The following is a 16029-nucleotide window of genomic DNA, read 5'->3' as shown; positions in this document are numbered from 1 at the left end:
AAATGCTGGAGAGGGTGTGGAGAAAAGGGAACCCTCTTGCACTGTTGGTGGGAATGTAAATTGATACAGCCACTATGGAGAACAGTATGGAGGTTCCTTAAAAACTAAAAATAGAACTACCATACGACCCAGCAATCCCACTACTGGGCATATACCCTGAGAACACTGTAATTCGAAAAGAGTCATGTACCACAATGTTCATTACAGCCCTATTTACAATAGCTAGGACATGGAAGCAACCTAAGTGTCCATCGACAGATGAATGGATAATGAAGATGTGGCACGTATATACAATGGAATATTACTCAGCCATAAAAAAATGAAATTGAGTTATTTGTAGTGAGGTGGATGGACCTAGAGTCTGTCATACAGAGTGATGTAAGTCAGAAGGAGAAAAACAAATACCGTATGCTAACACATATATATGGAATCTAAAATAAATGGTTGTGAAGAACGTAGGGACAGGATAGGAATAAAGACGCAGACATAGAGAATGAACTTGAGGACATGGGGATGGGGAAGGTAAGCTGGGACGAAGTTAGAGAGTGGTATGGACATATATACACTACCAAATGTAAAATAGATAGCTATTGGGAAGCAGCCACATCAGCTCAGTGCTTTGTGATCACGTAGAGGGCTGGGATAGAGAGGGTGGGAGGGAGATGCACGAGGGAGGAGATATGGGGATATATGTATATGTATAGCTGATTCACTTTGTTATAAAGCAGAAAGTAACACACCATTGTAAAGCAATTATACTGCAATAAAGATGTTAAAAGAAAAAAAATGTCTCTATTGCAATGCAGGGGACACCAGTTCGATCCCTGGTTGGGGAACTAAGATCCCACATGCTGCGGGGCAACTAAGCCCACGTGCCACAACTAAAGAGCCCGTGTGCCGCAATTACAGAGCTCATATGCTCTGGAGCCCAAGTGCCACAACGAGGAGCCCGCACACGCACCACAACAAAGAGAAGAGCCCATGAACCACAACGATAGATCACGCATGCCACAAGTAACACCCAACACAGGCAATAAATAAATAAATATTTTAAAATAATAATAATTAAAAAAATTCCCTGAAAGCCATTGAGGAGTTTGGGTCTTTTGAGCATGAGCTGACCATTCTCCTTACTGGGCCCTGCAGTAAACGCTGTACTTTCCTTCACCACAACCCAACGTCAGTAGATTGGCTGTGCTGTGTGGTGGGCAGCCAGACCCAAGTTCAGTTCAGTAACACAAGTTCCTTTATACAAATAAATATCTTTGATTCAAATAAATAACTTTAGGCCCAATAATTAAAAGCATGGCCAACTTACCATTTTATATCATATAATTTACTTATTTTGTTGTTGTTGTTGCTTCCTCCCCATGAGAATGTAGAGCTATATCAGGGTAGATTTTCTCTGTTTGTGGATGTAACTCCAGCACTTAAAATAGTGTATGGCACATAGTAGGTACTCAATAAAAATATGCTGAATTAATGAACAAAATTATTCTAGAGCTGTATCTTCACTAGTCTTGTAACATCTCAAGATCTTTCCCCAAAAAACTGCTATATTCATGTTTAGTAATGGGGAAAGAGTATAAAAACATCCCAAATATGTAGTAATCAGGGATTTCTAAACAAATTATGCTATATTCATAATTCAAAACAGTCATTAAAAATTAATTTTTAAGAAAGGCATTTGACAACATGAGAAAATAATATACTCTAAATTTCTATGTGTTCAAAGCAGATTATTAGAACCCTACTCTGGCCCTCACTGGTATACAGAAGTGGAGTCAGGACAACTAGGCTGTAGTCTGCCTCTGGCCCTCCACCTGTGAGGTCAAATTTGGGTCAGCTGCTTCTTAGTTAACCTCTCAGGTCCTAGCCTCGTCATCTCTCCTTTAGATTACACAGTTCGTATATTTGCTTCTAGGTACAAAATTTTAAATTTCTGAGTTATTTGCACAAAGTATTGTGCAAACTCATGTTGTCTGGTGTTTGTTCCAGGCTTGACCATCAAAATTGACCAACTCTTTTACTGTCATGTACTTCTTCACCACCCTTACTCTTTTCCTTCACTATTTCTTCACCCTCCAAGGCCCCTTGGTGTCCCAAGTACCTTCTCTCCAATCTCAGCCAGGTCTCCCCCAGGCAGCACTTCCAAGTCGGGGAAGAGGGCACAGGCCTCCAGAACTTGCTGGTATTTCTTTTCATCCAACTCCAACCCAAAAAGGATGTTGTCCTTTATGGTGCCGTTCTGGATCCAGGACTGCTGTGGGACATAGGCTACAGTGCCCTAGGATGGGAAGGGTCAGACCATATGACAGTTTTGTACCTCTGGAAATGCAGTGTTGAAAGAGGGGGTGGCAGGAGTTGGGAGGAACAAATGGAATGTAGATTTTTTTTAAATGTATGTCAGGCTGACTGAGCAATTGATATTTTTAAAGGTGATGTATTTATTGCACCATCCAGGGAGAAAGATTCAATATCCTATGCATCATTTAAAGTCTCCTTTTTTGGACTATCACTCTCTAACAATGATCCAAAAAATGGAGGATGACTGCACGTGCTGCTTCTAGAACAGGGTTTTAGTCAGACCCCAGAGAGTTTACTAGGACCAACAGAGGGCCAACACTGATGGGGGAATGGTATAGACAACATCTTAGGAAGCAAGAACTGAGAGATTGAAATTTGGGTGCCAGGCTGATGCACGAAACAGATCGTGTCAAATGAGAGATGGAGCCTGATAAATGCCTGTGTTTGAGGACAAACCCAGTTATGAGTTAGCAAGAAAAAGCTTCCTGAAAGGAGTTAGGAGGCAGAGTTAACTCTGTAGAGTCTGCTCTGCTATACTGCATGTTTATTTAATGCAAATTATCTCATTAGTAATCAGTAAATCAGGGAATAATGTTAGTATAATGTGGAAGAAGTGTTGGTTCTTAAAATTTTTCCAAGCATGTCACTGTAAAGCAATTAGGGGCAAGCTTTCTTATAATTAAGAATAAATACTTAGCAATATATGAAGATCTTAAGAAAAGCTAAAAATCTATAGACGTGCCTCTTTTTGGTGCAAGTAGTGGCTGGTTAAATGATTCCAAATACCTATAATTTCCCCTAAATTTAGCTCTCTGGGGAAGCTGAGAGTACTGATGGAGATGCCATGAAAACATTTCCTCTCTATTTAAAAAAATTATAATTGATGACATCTATACTCTGTCATGTTTTTGTACTGGAAGCAAGTGCCCTCAAACACCCAGCTCTCAAAGGAAGAGGTGAGAGGCCCAGAACTAATTGTGAAGCTGGGTGTAATTGTCAGTGGAGATTTTACAGCGCTACTGTTTTTACTGTTATTGCTGTTGTTTTTGTTGCTACCCTGTTTACAAAGTTACATATGTTTTTAATGATCTGTTCCAACTCTTTCCCCCAGGTCCTATTATTTTTATTGTACAGTTTCGCAGAACGTGAGGTTTTCAGAAACACAGATATAGTAGAATTACCTATACTTTGATAGAAGACATCTCTATTCAACAGTTTTCAAACTTTAGTATGCATATGAGAATCACCTGGGGAGCTCATTAAAAATGCAGGTTTTTAGAATCTACCCCAGAATATGATTATATATGTGGGGTGGGGCAAAGAATCTACCATTTACAATCTCCCAGATGTCTCCACGACCTCACCTACAGCAACATGACAGGAGTAGTTATCAGATTCTAATTCATTCTCCCAATGAGAAGGCAGCGCCAAGAGACCACATTGAGTGTCCGAAGTCTTCTCCTTGGCATTCCTTCTCACCTTGACCGTGATGTGCCCGTGGACATGTTCCATTTCTCCCAGCATGGCTGACATCAAGGAGGATTTCCCAGAGCCCACAGTGCCCACCACAGCCACCAGCTGGCCTGGCATAATGTCTAGGTTCACGCTGAAAGAGAGAAGTGCACTTGAAGGAGACGGGTGTGTGGAGGGGTGTTATTCAGGAGTTCAAGCCACTTCTCAGACGCTCCATAGGAAGTCTGATTATTAGGAGATTTTCCCTCAAGATTGGAAAATTTGTCTTGCATATACAATACTCCAAAGTATTTCTCTAATGATTTTTTTTTCTGCTCTAAGAGTTTAGAGAGTAAGCCCTCATATATAAGTTCTCTGTGCCAAATGTGAGTTTCCACTGGAAAAATTATTTTAGAACCAATGTGGTACCCCTGAACAAGACCCTATTGCTTCAAGTCCCAACCCTGCCACTGCCGAGCTGCGTGATCTTGGAGGGTCACTTCTCCTGGACTCTCATTTCTAACTAATGGGGTTGGACCAGATTAATGTATCCCCAAGTTGGCCATTCAATGAGAATAACCATTCAATAAAACACTTGTTGAAAGCACAGATTCCCTGCTCCCCTCCGCCTGGAGATCTGGCTGAGTCTGGCTGGGGAGGGGCCCACACTGGGCCAGGCTCCTGGAAACTCTCTGTTCTGGCCCTATTATTTGAGTCCCTAGAACATTAGGAACATGGGGAACTTGTTCACAGGCTTTCTGAACCTGCCCATTGAGCTGGACTCCTTCCAGACTTATACTACTAGCAAAGTGGGAGCTATGTCCACTCTGCTCTCTGCAAAGTGAGGCTTTCAGGTTGGGAGGGTTCAGAGGTGGGGCTTCTGGCCTGACACATGCTGGGGCAAGCTCCAGAGTCCATGTTAAAGGATCTAGGAATAGGAGAGAAATGTGGAAAGTTCCGGGTGTAGCAGGGAGATGATCAGGTATACTCAGTTGTGAAGAAAAAATCTGGCCTGCTTGGACTCCTGGTGTACTCTGTGGTGCTGTGCTCAGTGGCTGAGTTGGGTGTACCAGTACATGCAGTGCTTAAGGAACACATTACATGCAGCAATGTGGCAAGAAAGGGTTGGCTTAAGGCAGGGGAATGTGAGAATGGGTTATGTAGATGAAAAATTCCAGGATCTGAAGTTGATTACAGAGGCAGCTCCCAATAACCACTCTGGGGAAAGAAGGCAGATTTTTCTTGATTACTATTCTTAAGTGAATAAATGAACTTAAATTGAGTTCAGGTTCTTGTGTGTATCCACTACCATACCCAGAGACCTAGGCTACCTGCCAACCCTGTGCTACCTCCATCCATCTGGAGAATAAATTATTATTTATTTATTCTCCATTAATTATTTATTTATTCTCCATTAATTTATTCTCTTATTAATTATTTATTCTCGCGCTACCTCCATCCATCTGGAGAATAAATTATTATTTATTTATTCTCCATTAATTTATTCTCTTATTAATTATTTATTCTCCATCTGGAGAATAAATGTCTTCATAGGCTCTCAGCTGGATGTGCACTGTCCCACAGTAGGAAAGCAGGGTAGCAGATGTAGATACAGGGACAGGGGCTCAGGATCTTTGCTGTCAGTTCATCCCTCGAGGAGTTTAGCCTGCACTAGTCTCTAACTGAACACATGCACATAGCTCGTTTCCCCATGTATTATATTACATGGAATTTTTCAATAACAAGACTGGCAAGGAGAATCCTAAAAAACAGCAAGAGGAAAAGGAGGCAACTCACTCTTGGAGTGTGACTTCCAAATCGTGGTCCCAGGTAAAGGATGCCTCAGAAAACTGCACAGCTTTGTCTGTTGAGAAAAAGTCCCCTCTTTAAGTCAGATGTAGGTCCCCACATGTCTCTCTGCCCTTTCTTAGCCTTCAGGTATCCCTCACTGCTTCCTCCAGCAGAGCCCAAGATGCTGACTCCTGAGCTGACAAGAGGCAAATGAAAGCTCCTGGGATGAGACCAAGAGTTGCCTGCATACGATGTCCTTTTTTTACTTAGGAGTCCCAAGCCTGTTGGTAGCCCAGATTCTTGGTCTACAGAGTCTGGGTACATTCCCAGGCTACAGACAGTCTGGGTACATTCCCAGGCCCTCTGCTGCCTAGTCTCCTGTATAAATTCCACTTCCGAATATAAACTCAGCCATTCCCTGCCCTGGATTCCAGACCCACTGCTCCTTCTGACTATGGATGACCCCAATCCTTAAACCTTTAGAACTTGTGTGTTCTTTCACTCCAGCCTGTCTTCCCAATTCCACATGCTTGGCTCCATCCTGACTTCTGTTTTCTAGATCCTTTGCAGGATTCCCTGCTTATCCTCAGAATAGCTGCCGCAGCTTAGCTTGGCAATCTGGCTAAGCAATCTGTTCTAAATGAAAGCATAATTTAAGTAATAACAGTACGCATACTGTGCAAATATAGGTGCGAGGTAAGTCCCCTAGCTTTCCCTTTCCATCAGTTTCTTGCTGCAAAGTACTGGTGCCAGCACTGTGAATATATATGGGATGCAACTTCCAAATTCACTTACCAAAATTGCAGTCATGTCGAATGGCAGATGTGTCCAAGTCATCCCCTCCCAAATATTTCTCTAGCCGTTCTACGGAAACACTGGCCTAGAGAAGGACATAAAGGATTAAAAAAACCTCAATAACAAGCACAAGTAGAGGAGTTTGACTTCGTCATCAGCCTTGGATGTGGAAGCAGATAGTCAACCTGCCAGGCTTCTTGCCCATGATTTGCTATTTGCCACACCTGGAACCTCTGGCCCCCTACCCCCGGCCCCCCTCCCCAGCGTGATTCAGCCACACCTCGGCCCTGGGGGCCAGCCCACTCTGAACAGGGGGAAATTAAGATGCTCTATTTCAGCCCCCCAGAAAACTCACTGTGGTGTGGGGGGAGGTCAATTCTACTGTTCTTTGGACTTAGTTCCAGAAACTATCTTCTGCCTTCTTCTAAGACAAAACTTCTGTCTGGTTCTGGTAACTGGGCCCCTGGCATGTTCTTCTTTAACTGAGTCCATGACCCACACAGTGCCTCACTGCCCACATGCCGTGGTCATCGGGCCCCTTTGTTACGCAGGGAGCTGTCACCTCTGCTGATCCTGCCTTTGCTCTCTATGCGATAAACTATCTGAATCTAAAAAGAGCATGTTATTTCTTCATCAGCCAAATCTATCAGCCTTCCTTAACACCCTCCAGTACCGGGAGAGGTCTTTTCCTAAACCCCAGTCCTTCCTATGGCCTGAGCTGTCTGAAGCCAGCCACCTCCAGGATGAATGCAGGTCGCCACACTTTGTCATCCTGGCTGCCTCGCCAGTCTGCCACCTGCCCTGTGAACGTCCTCCTGAGGTCTGGTACCTGGCCTATCTCAGTGACTGTGCTCAGTTTTCAGGACCCAAACACTCCCTGTGGCCCATTTTCTGACAGCTTGAGGCTCCCAGATTGCATTTGGTTTTACCACCATGTATGTGGCTTCGTCCAAAGAGAAGCCTTCTCTCTCCTTTTGTGCCATATTTCCCTAATGCTACATAAATACCTCACAAGGAGATGGATGAGACTGTGATGATTATCCTCAGTTTATAGTCAGAAAAACTGGGGCTCAACGAGCTTGTGATTTTACTAAATCAAACTGTTGGTCTCCAGAGACCAAAAATATCTCTCTCATTGAAGGTTCACCAGCAGAAGCTAGAAATGAGATATGACAGACCAGTCATTCTACACTCTAAGGCTTTTAACCAGAGCTAATCAGTTAGAGAGAGTTCCTACCTACCTGGAGCATGGCGGAGACTATCGTGGGAAGCATGCTCATGGGAAAGCGCAGGATATTGAAGAGGGTGATGGAGGTGAAGGCCTTTTCTGCATCCAGAATATTATTGCTATCCACCAGGACATAAACGGAAAATGTGATCACAGACACCTGGAAAAGCAAAGCCATCAGTGATTTATTCCTAAAAGGGATCAAGCAGCCTTGTTCTAAGTCTCAGGAACACAGTACCGTATCAGAGTGGAAGGAGTCTTAGGATTATCTCAACCCTCCCATGTTACACATGAGAAACCTGAGCCCAGAAGAGGAGGAAATATCTTGCCTGAGGTCATAAAGTCAACTAATGGCATTGCTGGGACCAGAGCTCAAGTCTCCTGGCTCCTGTTATCAGTGTCCCTTCCGCTACAGACCCACGTGGCCTCCCCAAGAAGATGAGAAGCCTTCCCACGCAGACCATGCCTGGATACCACATTCATGCTGAACCCCCTGGAAACTTGCCGCTCTGGGCGGCAAGACCAGCAAATTGTGCACAAGGGTGAAACTAGATTTGGGGACATGAGGTAGGAATAGCAGCATGAGGACTTGATGGGTCCCTGGGTTTCAGGGTCAGGCCTATAGGTGCGGGCAGTCTATCTAAACAGACCTTCTTCTCCAGGAAGCTGACCCAGCCCACCGACTCCCGTCACTCACCAGCACCGGAGTTAAGTATAAAAGAAATATCATCACAGACTGCAACTGCCCAAATGTCAGCAGGCTCCTGAGCTCTTTCTTACGAAGGTCGTGGACTTGGTTTTGGAATGAAGGTTCCCAGGCAAAATATTTCAGGATCTAATAGGATAGAAAAGAGCACAGCTTACACTGTTGCCCCAAAAGGACATCAGGTGCATACCATCCACCCATGTTTTAGGATATGCTCCCCAAAATTGGGGAAGTAGAAATTCAGATTATAAAGTGTGAGTACAGAAAGGTAACTTGTATTTATTGACAACTTACTAGGTATACAAAGTTTTATATACATTATCTTACTTAGTCCTAAGTGTGACCAACTGTCCCACTTTGCCTGGGATTAAACGTTGCCCAGGATATGGGGCTTTCAGTGCTAAACCCAGAAAGTTCTGGGCAAACCAGGAAAAGGTAGCCACCTACTCTACCAGAATTACTACATCCATTTTAACAATAAGGAAACAGGTTGAGAGAGACTAAGTAACTTGCCCAAAGTCACCACCCTAGCGAGTGGTAGAGCTGAGACCCAAAACCAGGTCTATGTTTTCATTTTGCCACATTGGCAAGAAGGCATATAGAGCTCTGTGTGGAGAAATATCAGGATGTTCAAAGGGACCTCTTTTTCATTTTCAAGAGGTTTAGGGTAATATTAAAGTTCATGAATTCAAAAACAACGTATATATTAAAAAAGAATTTATTGGTCACCTTTGAAGGATGAAAATGCATTATTTTGAAAACTAGTAAATAGAGGAAAGAAGCTTGCATTTATCCTGCCTATCCTGTACAAACTTTATTTTAGGGTAACCAGCTAGGTGATTGAAGATCATTCTTCATTACACAATTCCAGCTAAGCAATGCCAAAGGAATAATGGAATTAAAACATCACCCTTTTGCAACTACTAATGAAATAATAGAACAAGGCAATGATCATCAGTGGCTGCTAAAACTTTTATGACAGTGGTTTTCAACCTTGGCTGCATATTAGAATCACTTAGGGAGCTTTAAAAAATACACACACACACACACACACACATATATATATGTATATATATGCCTGAGCCTCACCCCCACAGAGTCCAATTGAAATGGTTTGAAGTAGGCCCCAAGCCTCAGTGGGTTTACAAACTTCCCAGGGAATTGAAATGTGCTGCCAGGGCCACAAATCACTGCTCTGGGTGAAAGAACAGCAGGAACACAATAAGGGATGAGTCAGGCTGACAACGCCTGGACCCCATAAACACGCATCATCGCTAAGTTAGGAAGCAAGCACTCTCTGAAAGTATCCTTGCCCCTCAACCCCACCCCAAACAAACAAACACAAAAAACAAACAAGCCAAAATCTACTCAAGCCTCTAGATCTAACCACCAATTTACAAGAAACATTGGAACAAGACAACTTGTTTTCTCTAAAATGACCAAATGACTACTGTAGATTAAAAGCACTATCAACTAAATACCATGTGTGGACAGTTTTTGGATCCTTATTCAAACTAACGAATGGTAAAATAAAATTAAATTAAAAAGACGTGTAGGAGGTAATTGGAGAAATTTAATGGTATCAAAGGACTGTTTTTTTTTTTTCAGGTATGCTATTGGTATTGTAGTTATGTTAAAAAAATGAAGTCCTTATTTTAGAAATACATACCCAGTATTTACAAATGAAATGACAAAATATCTGAGATTTGATTTTAAATAATCTAGCAGGGCATGAAGTGGGGAGTGGGGATATAGATGAAACAAGTTGGGCTTCCCTGGTGGCGCAGTGGTTGCGCGTCCGCCTGCTGATGCAGGGGAACCGGGTTCGCGCCCCGGTCTGGGAGGATCCCACATGCCGCGGAGCGGCTGGGCCCGTGAGCCATGGCCGCTGAGCCTGCGCGTCCAGAGCCTGTGCTCCGCAACGGGAGAGGCCGCAGCAGAGGGAGGCCCGCATACCACAAAAAAAAAAAAAAAAAAAAAAAATAGATGAAACAAGTTAGGTCATGCTGATAATTGCTGGAGCTGGGTGATAAATCCACGGGGCTTCATTAAACCATTCTCTTTACTTTTGCGCACATTTGACAATCTCTACAGTAAAATACAAAAACAAAACAAGCCATTTAACATAATTAAATAGAAATCATTATCAAAAGAGGTCCTGAGAGGAGTACCAGGGGAAGAAACAGGAGACTTCTGGGTTAATGGATCAGAAGTCATGGGACACATCACAGGCCCGGAAGCAGAAGTCCACAACCTCTAGGCAGGTTTGTTAAGCCCAAGAACCCACTGTTGCTGTCATTGTGCCCAGAGAGTCACCTACACTCAGCTTCTCACCTTGATCCCACTGAGAACCTCATTCATGATCTTTAAACGGTTGTCTTTATACTTCATATTCTTAACCTGCCAGGAAAAAGTAAAACAAACACAGAACACACTTCCATGTGAGAGGGTCCGGATTTGCTGCAGATACTAAATCTCAGTGGTGCTTGTGGCTGTCACTTGGTGAGAACTTGAGGTGCCCAGTGATGGGCTGTGTCTCTCCCACTCTCCTCCTTGCCTCCCCGCCCCTGCCACACCCAGCTTCTTTCTGAACCTGAACAGCCTTGGCCTGACTGTGCCCTCCTCCTAGGTTGTTTTTTCCATGGCTTCCTCCTTCACATTCAGGTTGGTGTTGTCCAGAGCTCAGCTCAATGTCCCCTCCTCACAGAGGTCTTTCCTGATCCCATAATCTAAAACTGCCACCCACCCACTCACTAGCATATCACCCTGTTTAATTCTCTGCATAGTACTTATCATAACTGACATTTTCCTTCTTTGCTTTTACTTGTTTATGGCATGAATCTCCACCCCAAGTAGAACGTAAGTTCCACAAGAGCAAGAGCCTTGTCTAATTTGCTGCTGTGTTCCCCCCAAAGTAGGATATACAAAAAATATTTTTTAAATATTTGCAACTAAATGAATGCAAAACAAATGAAGGACTAAATGACATACACCATTGAGTTCACCCAGCCAAAATATGATTTCTGGCATAGCTAACAACTGTCCACATGGAGCCCTGCTACCTGGTGGTAGCAGGGTTGGTTGCCAGGATTTAGGCCTAAAATTTGGGTCGCTCATGTGACTGCTCTGTATGGCTGGTTTGCATTGCTATGATGGAGAAACAGGGCCAATAATCACTGTTCTAAGAACAGCCCAGTAGAGCAGGGTGTAAGAGTTATATGCAGGGTTCCTGGGTGGCTCTTCTCTTTCCAATGAGGAACATGAATCAAGACAGAGTATATAAACCCTAAGAGTGGTCAGAAGATGAAAAGGGAAGATAAAGCCAAGTTCATCTAGGACAGTAGCAAGTCTTCTATCAGCTTTGCGTTGCTCAAACTCCAATCACAAGTCAGAATAGAGGAAGTAAAAACTTTAGACTTTGAAGAACATAAACATGTCCCCAGTGACTGTTTCTTTACCTGAATAGCCCTATTCTTGGTGGCGATTACCCCATTAATTGGGATTAGGAGCACCATCACCCCAACACCTGCTAAGACTGAGGGTCCCAACTCTGCCCACAGGAAGTAGATGGACAAGGAAATCTGTAGAACATTTGACCACAGCAGGTGGATGAAGATGGTCACGTCCATGAGCTTCTGGGCGTCCACAGACATCAGGTTCACTGTTTCTCCAATGGTGTACTGCTTCCTGGCCTTGTTGGAGAGAGTCAGCGCCTAAAAACAAAGATTGGAATTGGGACACCTGGACAAGGCCAAGGATACTGGGGAGTGAGAGGGGAAATTCAGGAAGGAAGTGAAAGACAGTAGAAGGATGGACTCCATATGATCACAACTTTTCCAAGGGGCTGTGATCTTCTTGCCACTAAATCTTACACACCGCGTTCTCTCATTCTTGACCACTCTTTCCTGCTATTCCTACCTTCCCCAACATCTGTTCCTCCACACACACTTTTTTTTTGCTCAGAAAAAGTCCTATTTATCTCTTAGTGTCAACTTAGATGGAACTTCTTCTCAGAAGACTTCCCTGACTCCCAAGTTTAGGTTAGATATTTCTCCTGTGTATTCCTCTAACAACCCGTACTTACCTCTGCCATTACATTCACCACACTGCACTGTGTAATTTTGTTTTTCTGTTTCTCCACCAGTTGTAAACTCTGTAAGGACAAGGGCTACATCTGTCCAATTCACTACCGCTTTCACATGCACACAGTAGGGAAATCAAATACTGAAGGATGGAAGGAACGGAGGGATGAAAGGAAGAAGCATGTATTCATTCTTGCCTTGCAGACTTTAATGTGGCAATGTTATTTGGAGCCATACTGTGAGGAGGTTGCAACCATTCCCAAGGAGGACACAGATCTTAGAATGGTGAGGAGAGCTGCGGGGTTCACACACTGGAAGCAAAATGACTTGTTTATTGTCAGGAATTTGAGGGCAATATCTAGATGCCTGAATCTTGCAGCATGAGCCTCTTGTTCTCGTGCTAGAGAGATCAGAAAGCTGAGACCCACAGTCTGTCACTTACAGCAGTGCCTTGTACAAATGCTCCCAGACAAGGGGCTGGGGGGTGGGTGGTGGGTGCATAAAACCAGCTTGTACTATGCTCACCAAGCCACCCTCTGGTGTGGGCTACATATTTCCAGAGGAATGAAAGAAAGCCTTCTTCTAATTCCCACAAGCCAGTGTATGGGCTATGAGTGGCCCTAGAGATCACCTTCATCCTCCTCCTAGAAGCTCTACTGTCATCTTAATCCATCAATAAAGTCTTTAGAATATATCAGGACTCTTGGTTGTACAGTAAAAAGAAGGAAATTTCCTAAAATGTTAGCCTTCCAAGGTTCTAGAGACATCATTTCACAGCTATTCCTCCCCTTTGGTATTGAAAAACAAAAACAAAAAGTAACATTTAATTACCCTTCAAGGTATATACTTTTCTTTTTGCAATAAGCACAATCTAAACATATAAAATTAGTCAATTTTAAATTCTATTTTAGGGACTTCCCTGGTGGTCCAGTGGTTATGACTTCGCCTTCCAATGCCCGGGGTGCGGGTTAGATCCCTGGTCAGGGAGCTAAGATCCCACATGCCTTGGGGCCAAGAAAACAAAACATAAAACAGAAGCAACACTGTAACAAATTCAATAAAGACTTTAAAAATGGTCCACATCAAACAAAATCTTTAAAAAAAAATTCTATTTTAGTAGCAATATTTATTTGAATGAAGGTCTCATTAAGGGCTCTATTTTACACATTCCTTATGGATTGTAACAGTTGCAAAACCTGGAATATATCAATATTAAGAATCAAAGTAGTGGAAATGAATCATCACAATTGTAAAAGTGTATGTTCACAGAAATGTCTGAGACAGCCTGGTTAGTGACCTCATATCCTGCAAACCAGCAGAAATACAGTATCTCCAGAAGGAATAAGGGGATTAAAATTTTAATTTTGGAGAAGACAAATTCCAGTGTGAGGGTATCTGGGAGATCAAAGAACTTGACCAGACTTCTGATCTAAAGACATTTGGATCACCTCTCTGGGTCTCTCGATGAGTCAACATTTACTCAGGAAAGACAAAAGACACACTGGAGTTTTAAGAGAGGAAAGCAAAGGATAAAATCAGGAACTGTAACAGAGAAATCACTATGATGGAACGCTCTAGTGGTGGATGAAAAAGAGGAAGAAAAGGCAACCGACTGATGTTCTGACCTATAAAAAGTATCATCTCCTAATGGAGGAATTTTCTCCTCAGGCTTGTAGTCACTATTTTCATTTATTTTAATTTATTTTTTAAACTGAGATATATTTGACTCTACTTTCATTTCTTAAGGGAAAAAATGAGAATTCACCTTGGTGTCTAGGACAGAGGGAAATAAAGTTGCTCTGAGAAAGTTAAACATTAAAAGCAACGTGTCAGAGGGAAGATGGGCAAAACCATCTTAAGGAAATGGAATAGCTCCCAAGTCTGCAGAACTTAGTAACCAGTGTGAAGGTATTTACAAATCCAAAAAAGGAATCAAGCAGAGGAAGTGTTGATCGTTACTCAAGACTGAGAAAAAGAAGTCACTAGGCAAAAGTCAGTCCGGGGAGATGGAGTCCTGGTTCACAAAGCGTTCTAGTCTATGGCAAAACTGTGATTTGAGATGGACACACCAGGTCTTATGAGCCAAGTTTCATGTAGTATTTGGTTTAAATGTTGGTGATTTTACGAGTCTGCCCTTGGCCAGCTTCTTTTCTGACTTCACATTCTGTCCCAAGGTGTTGTCACCTTGTGGAGAGAGGGAGGAAGAGAGGGATGGTATGCAAGCCTTCAAAGCTGAGAGGCAGATCCCGGGCAGAGAACAGCTTGCCAGCTTTTCCCTGGAGTGTGCCTCACCCCCCACACACAGACGCTCTATGTCTGTGTACACACTTTTCATTTTCATCTCCAAAGAAATAGCTAAAGAAGGCTGTATGTTTAGCCAAAATCCAGTGTTGAGGTCAGTTATCATTTCCATCAAATTTTCCTCAATCTTGGAAGAAATGCTCACGTTTACAAAGGGGATTTTCTTTGGTGATGCCTGGCATATTCCACTTACCTTCTTATATACAGAAGCCATGACGGTGGTCCGTACTTTCATGCCCAGCGTAAAGCACAGTTGAAAGTAATACTGAAGGCAGACAGACTGGATGAGGGCCACGGCGAAGAAGAGGATTGAATAGAGATACCCAGTCCACAGATATATATCATGGTCATTTGCAAAGGAGATCAGCAATCTGCCAGAGCAAAACCAAGTAAGTGGTGCGCGTCAAGCCTCCGAGGGCTCTTCACCCTCCTTGTGCACAGCCAGCTACGCTATCCTACCCTGTTGGCAACAAAAGTGACCAGAATTGTTCAATGTTCTTGGAAGACTGAGCTCCACAGCCATGCCAGCACTCTTGCCTTTTTTGGAGATGAGCAGCAAGGGCTAAGGGCTGACGACCCATGACCGTGAGACGGGATAATGTGTGCTCCACAAAGCTGCCACTGCAATGCTTTCTTTGACGCTCTCTTTCCCTACCCTCTGGTAAAAGAGGTTGTTATGTAGCAAGTTGATTGATTCCTGGAAAGGAATTAGGACATGTATCCAGCGTGAGTTAGAAGGGTTTCCCCTGGAGGATAGTTCATTCCACAGATCCTGGCAGACTGAAGTCCTGTCCCGATTAACCCGAACCTCCCACTGAGTGCCTGACTGTGGAGCAATGAGGTTACAAAGACTATGTACAAGCCTCTCCTGGGGTATGAGGCCCACCTTTTGGACATGACTCAGCTAACAGCAGTTCTGTTTAAGAAGAAAGCACTCTTAAGAAGCATCTGGCTTCCTATGAGGAGAAGGACGTGGAAAAGAGGGAGGCTAAAGGATCTAAATGATTTTTCAGATAATTTTAGATCTTGAAAAATGCCTTGTGCTTTTCATGAACACAATCCTGTAAGGTTGAAGAAAGTTACGAGCATTTAAAAGAATGGAAACTTATTAACAGGCTCCTGCCTGCACATACAAGGGGCAAAAAGCAGAGTGGCAGAGGAGGCCCTGCAAGGACAGCCCAGGGCCTGGGGACTCACTTCAGCAGCTGAGGATTCAGAAACGTGAGAATGTCATACACCAGCTTCAGCAGAAATGATTTCAGGAGGATGACGTAGAAAGTTTTGAAGAGGACTTTCACCAACCAGGACTTGGGAAAGTCTTTTGTGGTCTCAGACTTCTTTTTATTCTTTTTAGTTTCTTCCTGGGT

At 43.3% G+C, this 16029-nt stretch overlaps 1 protein-coding gene across 1 annotated transcript in view; it reads right to left on the bottom strand.

Annotated features, from left to right (window-relative positions):
* Positions 1 to 16029, bottom strand: part of ABCC2 (ATP binding cassette subfamily C member 2) — a 68481-nt gene that overhangs the window by 36017 nt on the left and 16435 nt on the right. Inside the window, exons 8-17 of the mRNA XM_007108787.3 lie at positions 15860 to 16023; positions 14856 to 15033; positions 11738 to 11992; positions 10614 to 10679; positions 8271 to 8408; positions 7587 to 7733; positions 6346 to 6430; positions 5557 to 5623; positions 3787 to 3913; positions 2111 to 2287 (exon numbers count right to left, since the gene is read on the bottom strand). Coding sequence (XP_007108849.1) covers positions 2111 to 2287; positions 3787 to 3913; positions 5557 to 5623; positions 6346 to 6430; positions 7587 to 7733; positions 8271 to 8408; positions 10614 to 10679; positions 11738 to 11992; positions 14856 to 15033; positions 15860 to 16023 — 1404 coding nt within the window. The remainder of the gene's footprint in view (positions 1 to 2110; positions 2288 to 3786; positions 3914 to 5556; positions 5624 to 6345; positions 6431 to 7586; positions 7734 to 8270; positions 8409 to 10613; positions 10680 to 11737; positions 11993 to 14855; positions 15034 to 15859; positions 16024 to 16029) is intronic.

The sequence above is a fragment of the Physeter macrocephalus genome, chromosome 20, assembly GCF_002837175.3.
Source record: "Physeter macrocephalus isolate SW-GA chromosome 20, ASM283717v5, whole genome shotgun sequence".
NCBI classification, from domain to species: Eukaryota; Metazoa; Chordata; class Mammalia; order Artiodactyla; family Physeteridae; genus Physeter; species Physeter macrocephalus.
The sequence above is the reverse complement of the archived record's forward strand: the minus strand, read 5'-3'. Positions and strand labels throughout refer to the sequence as shown.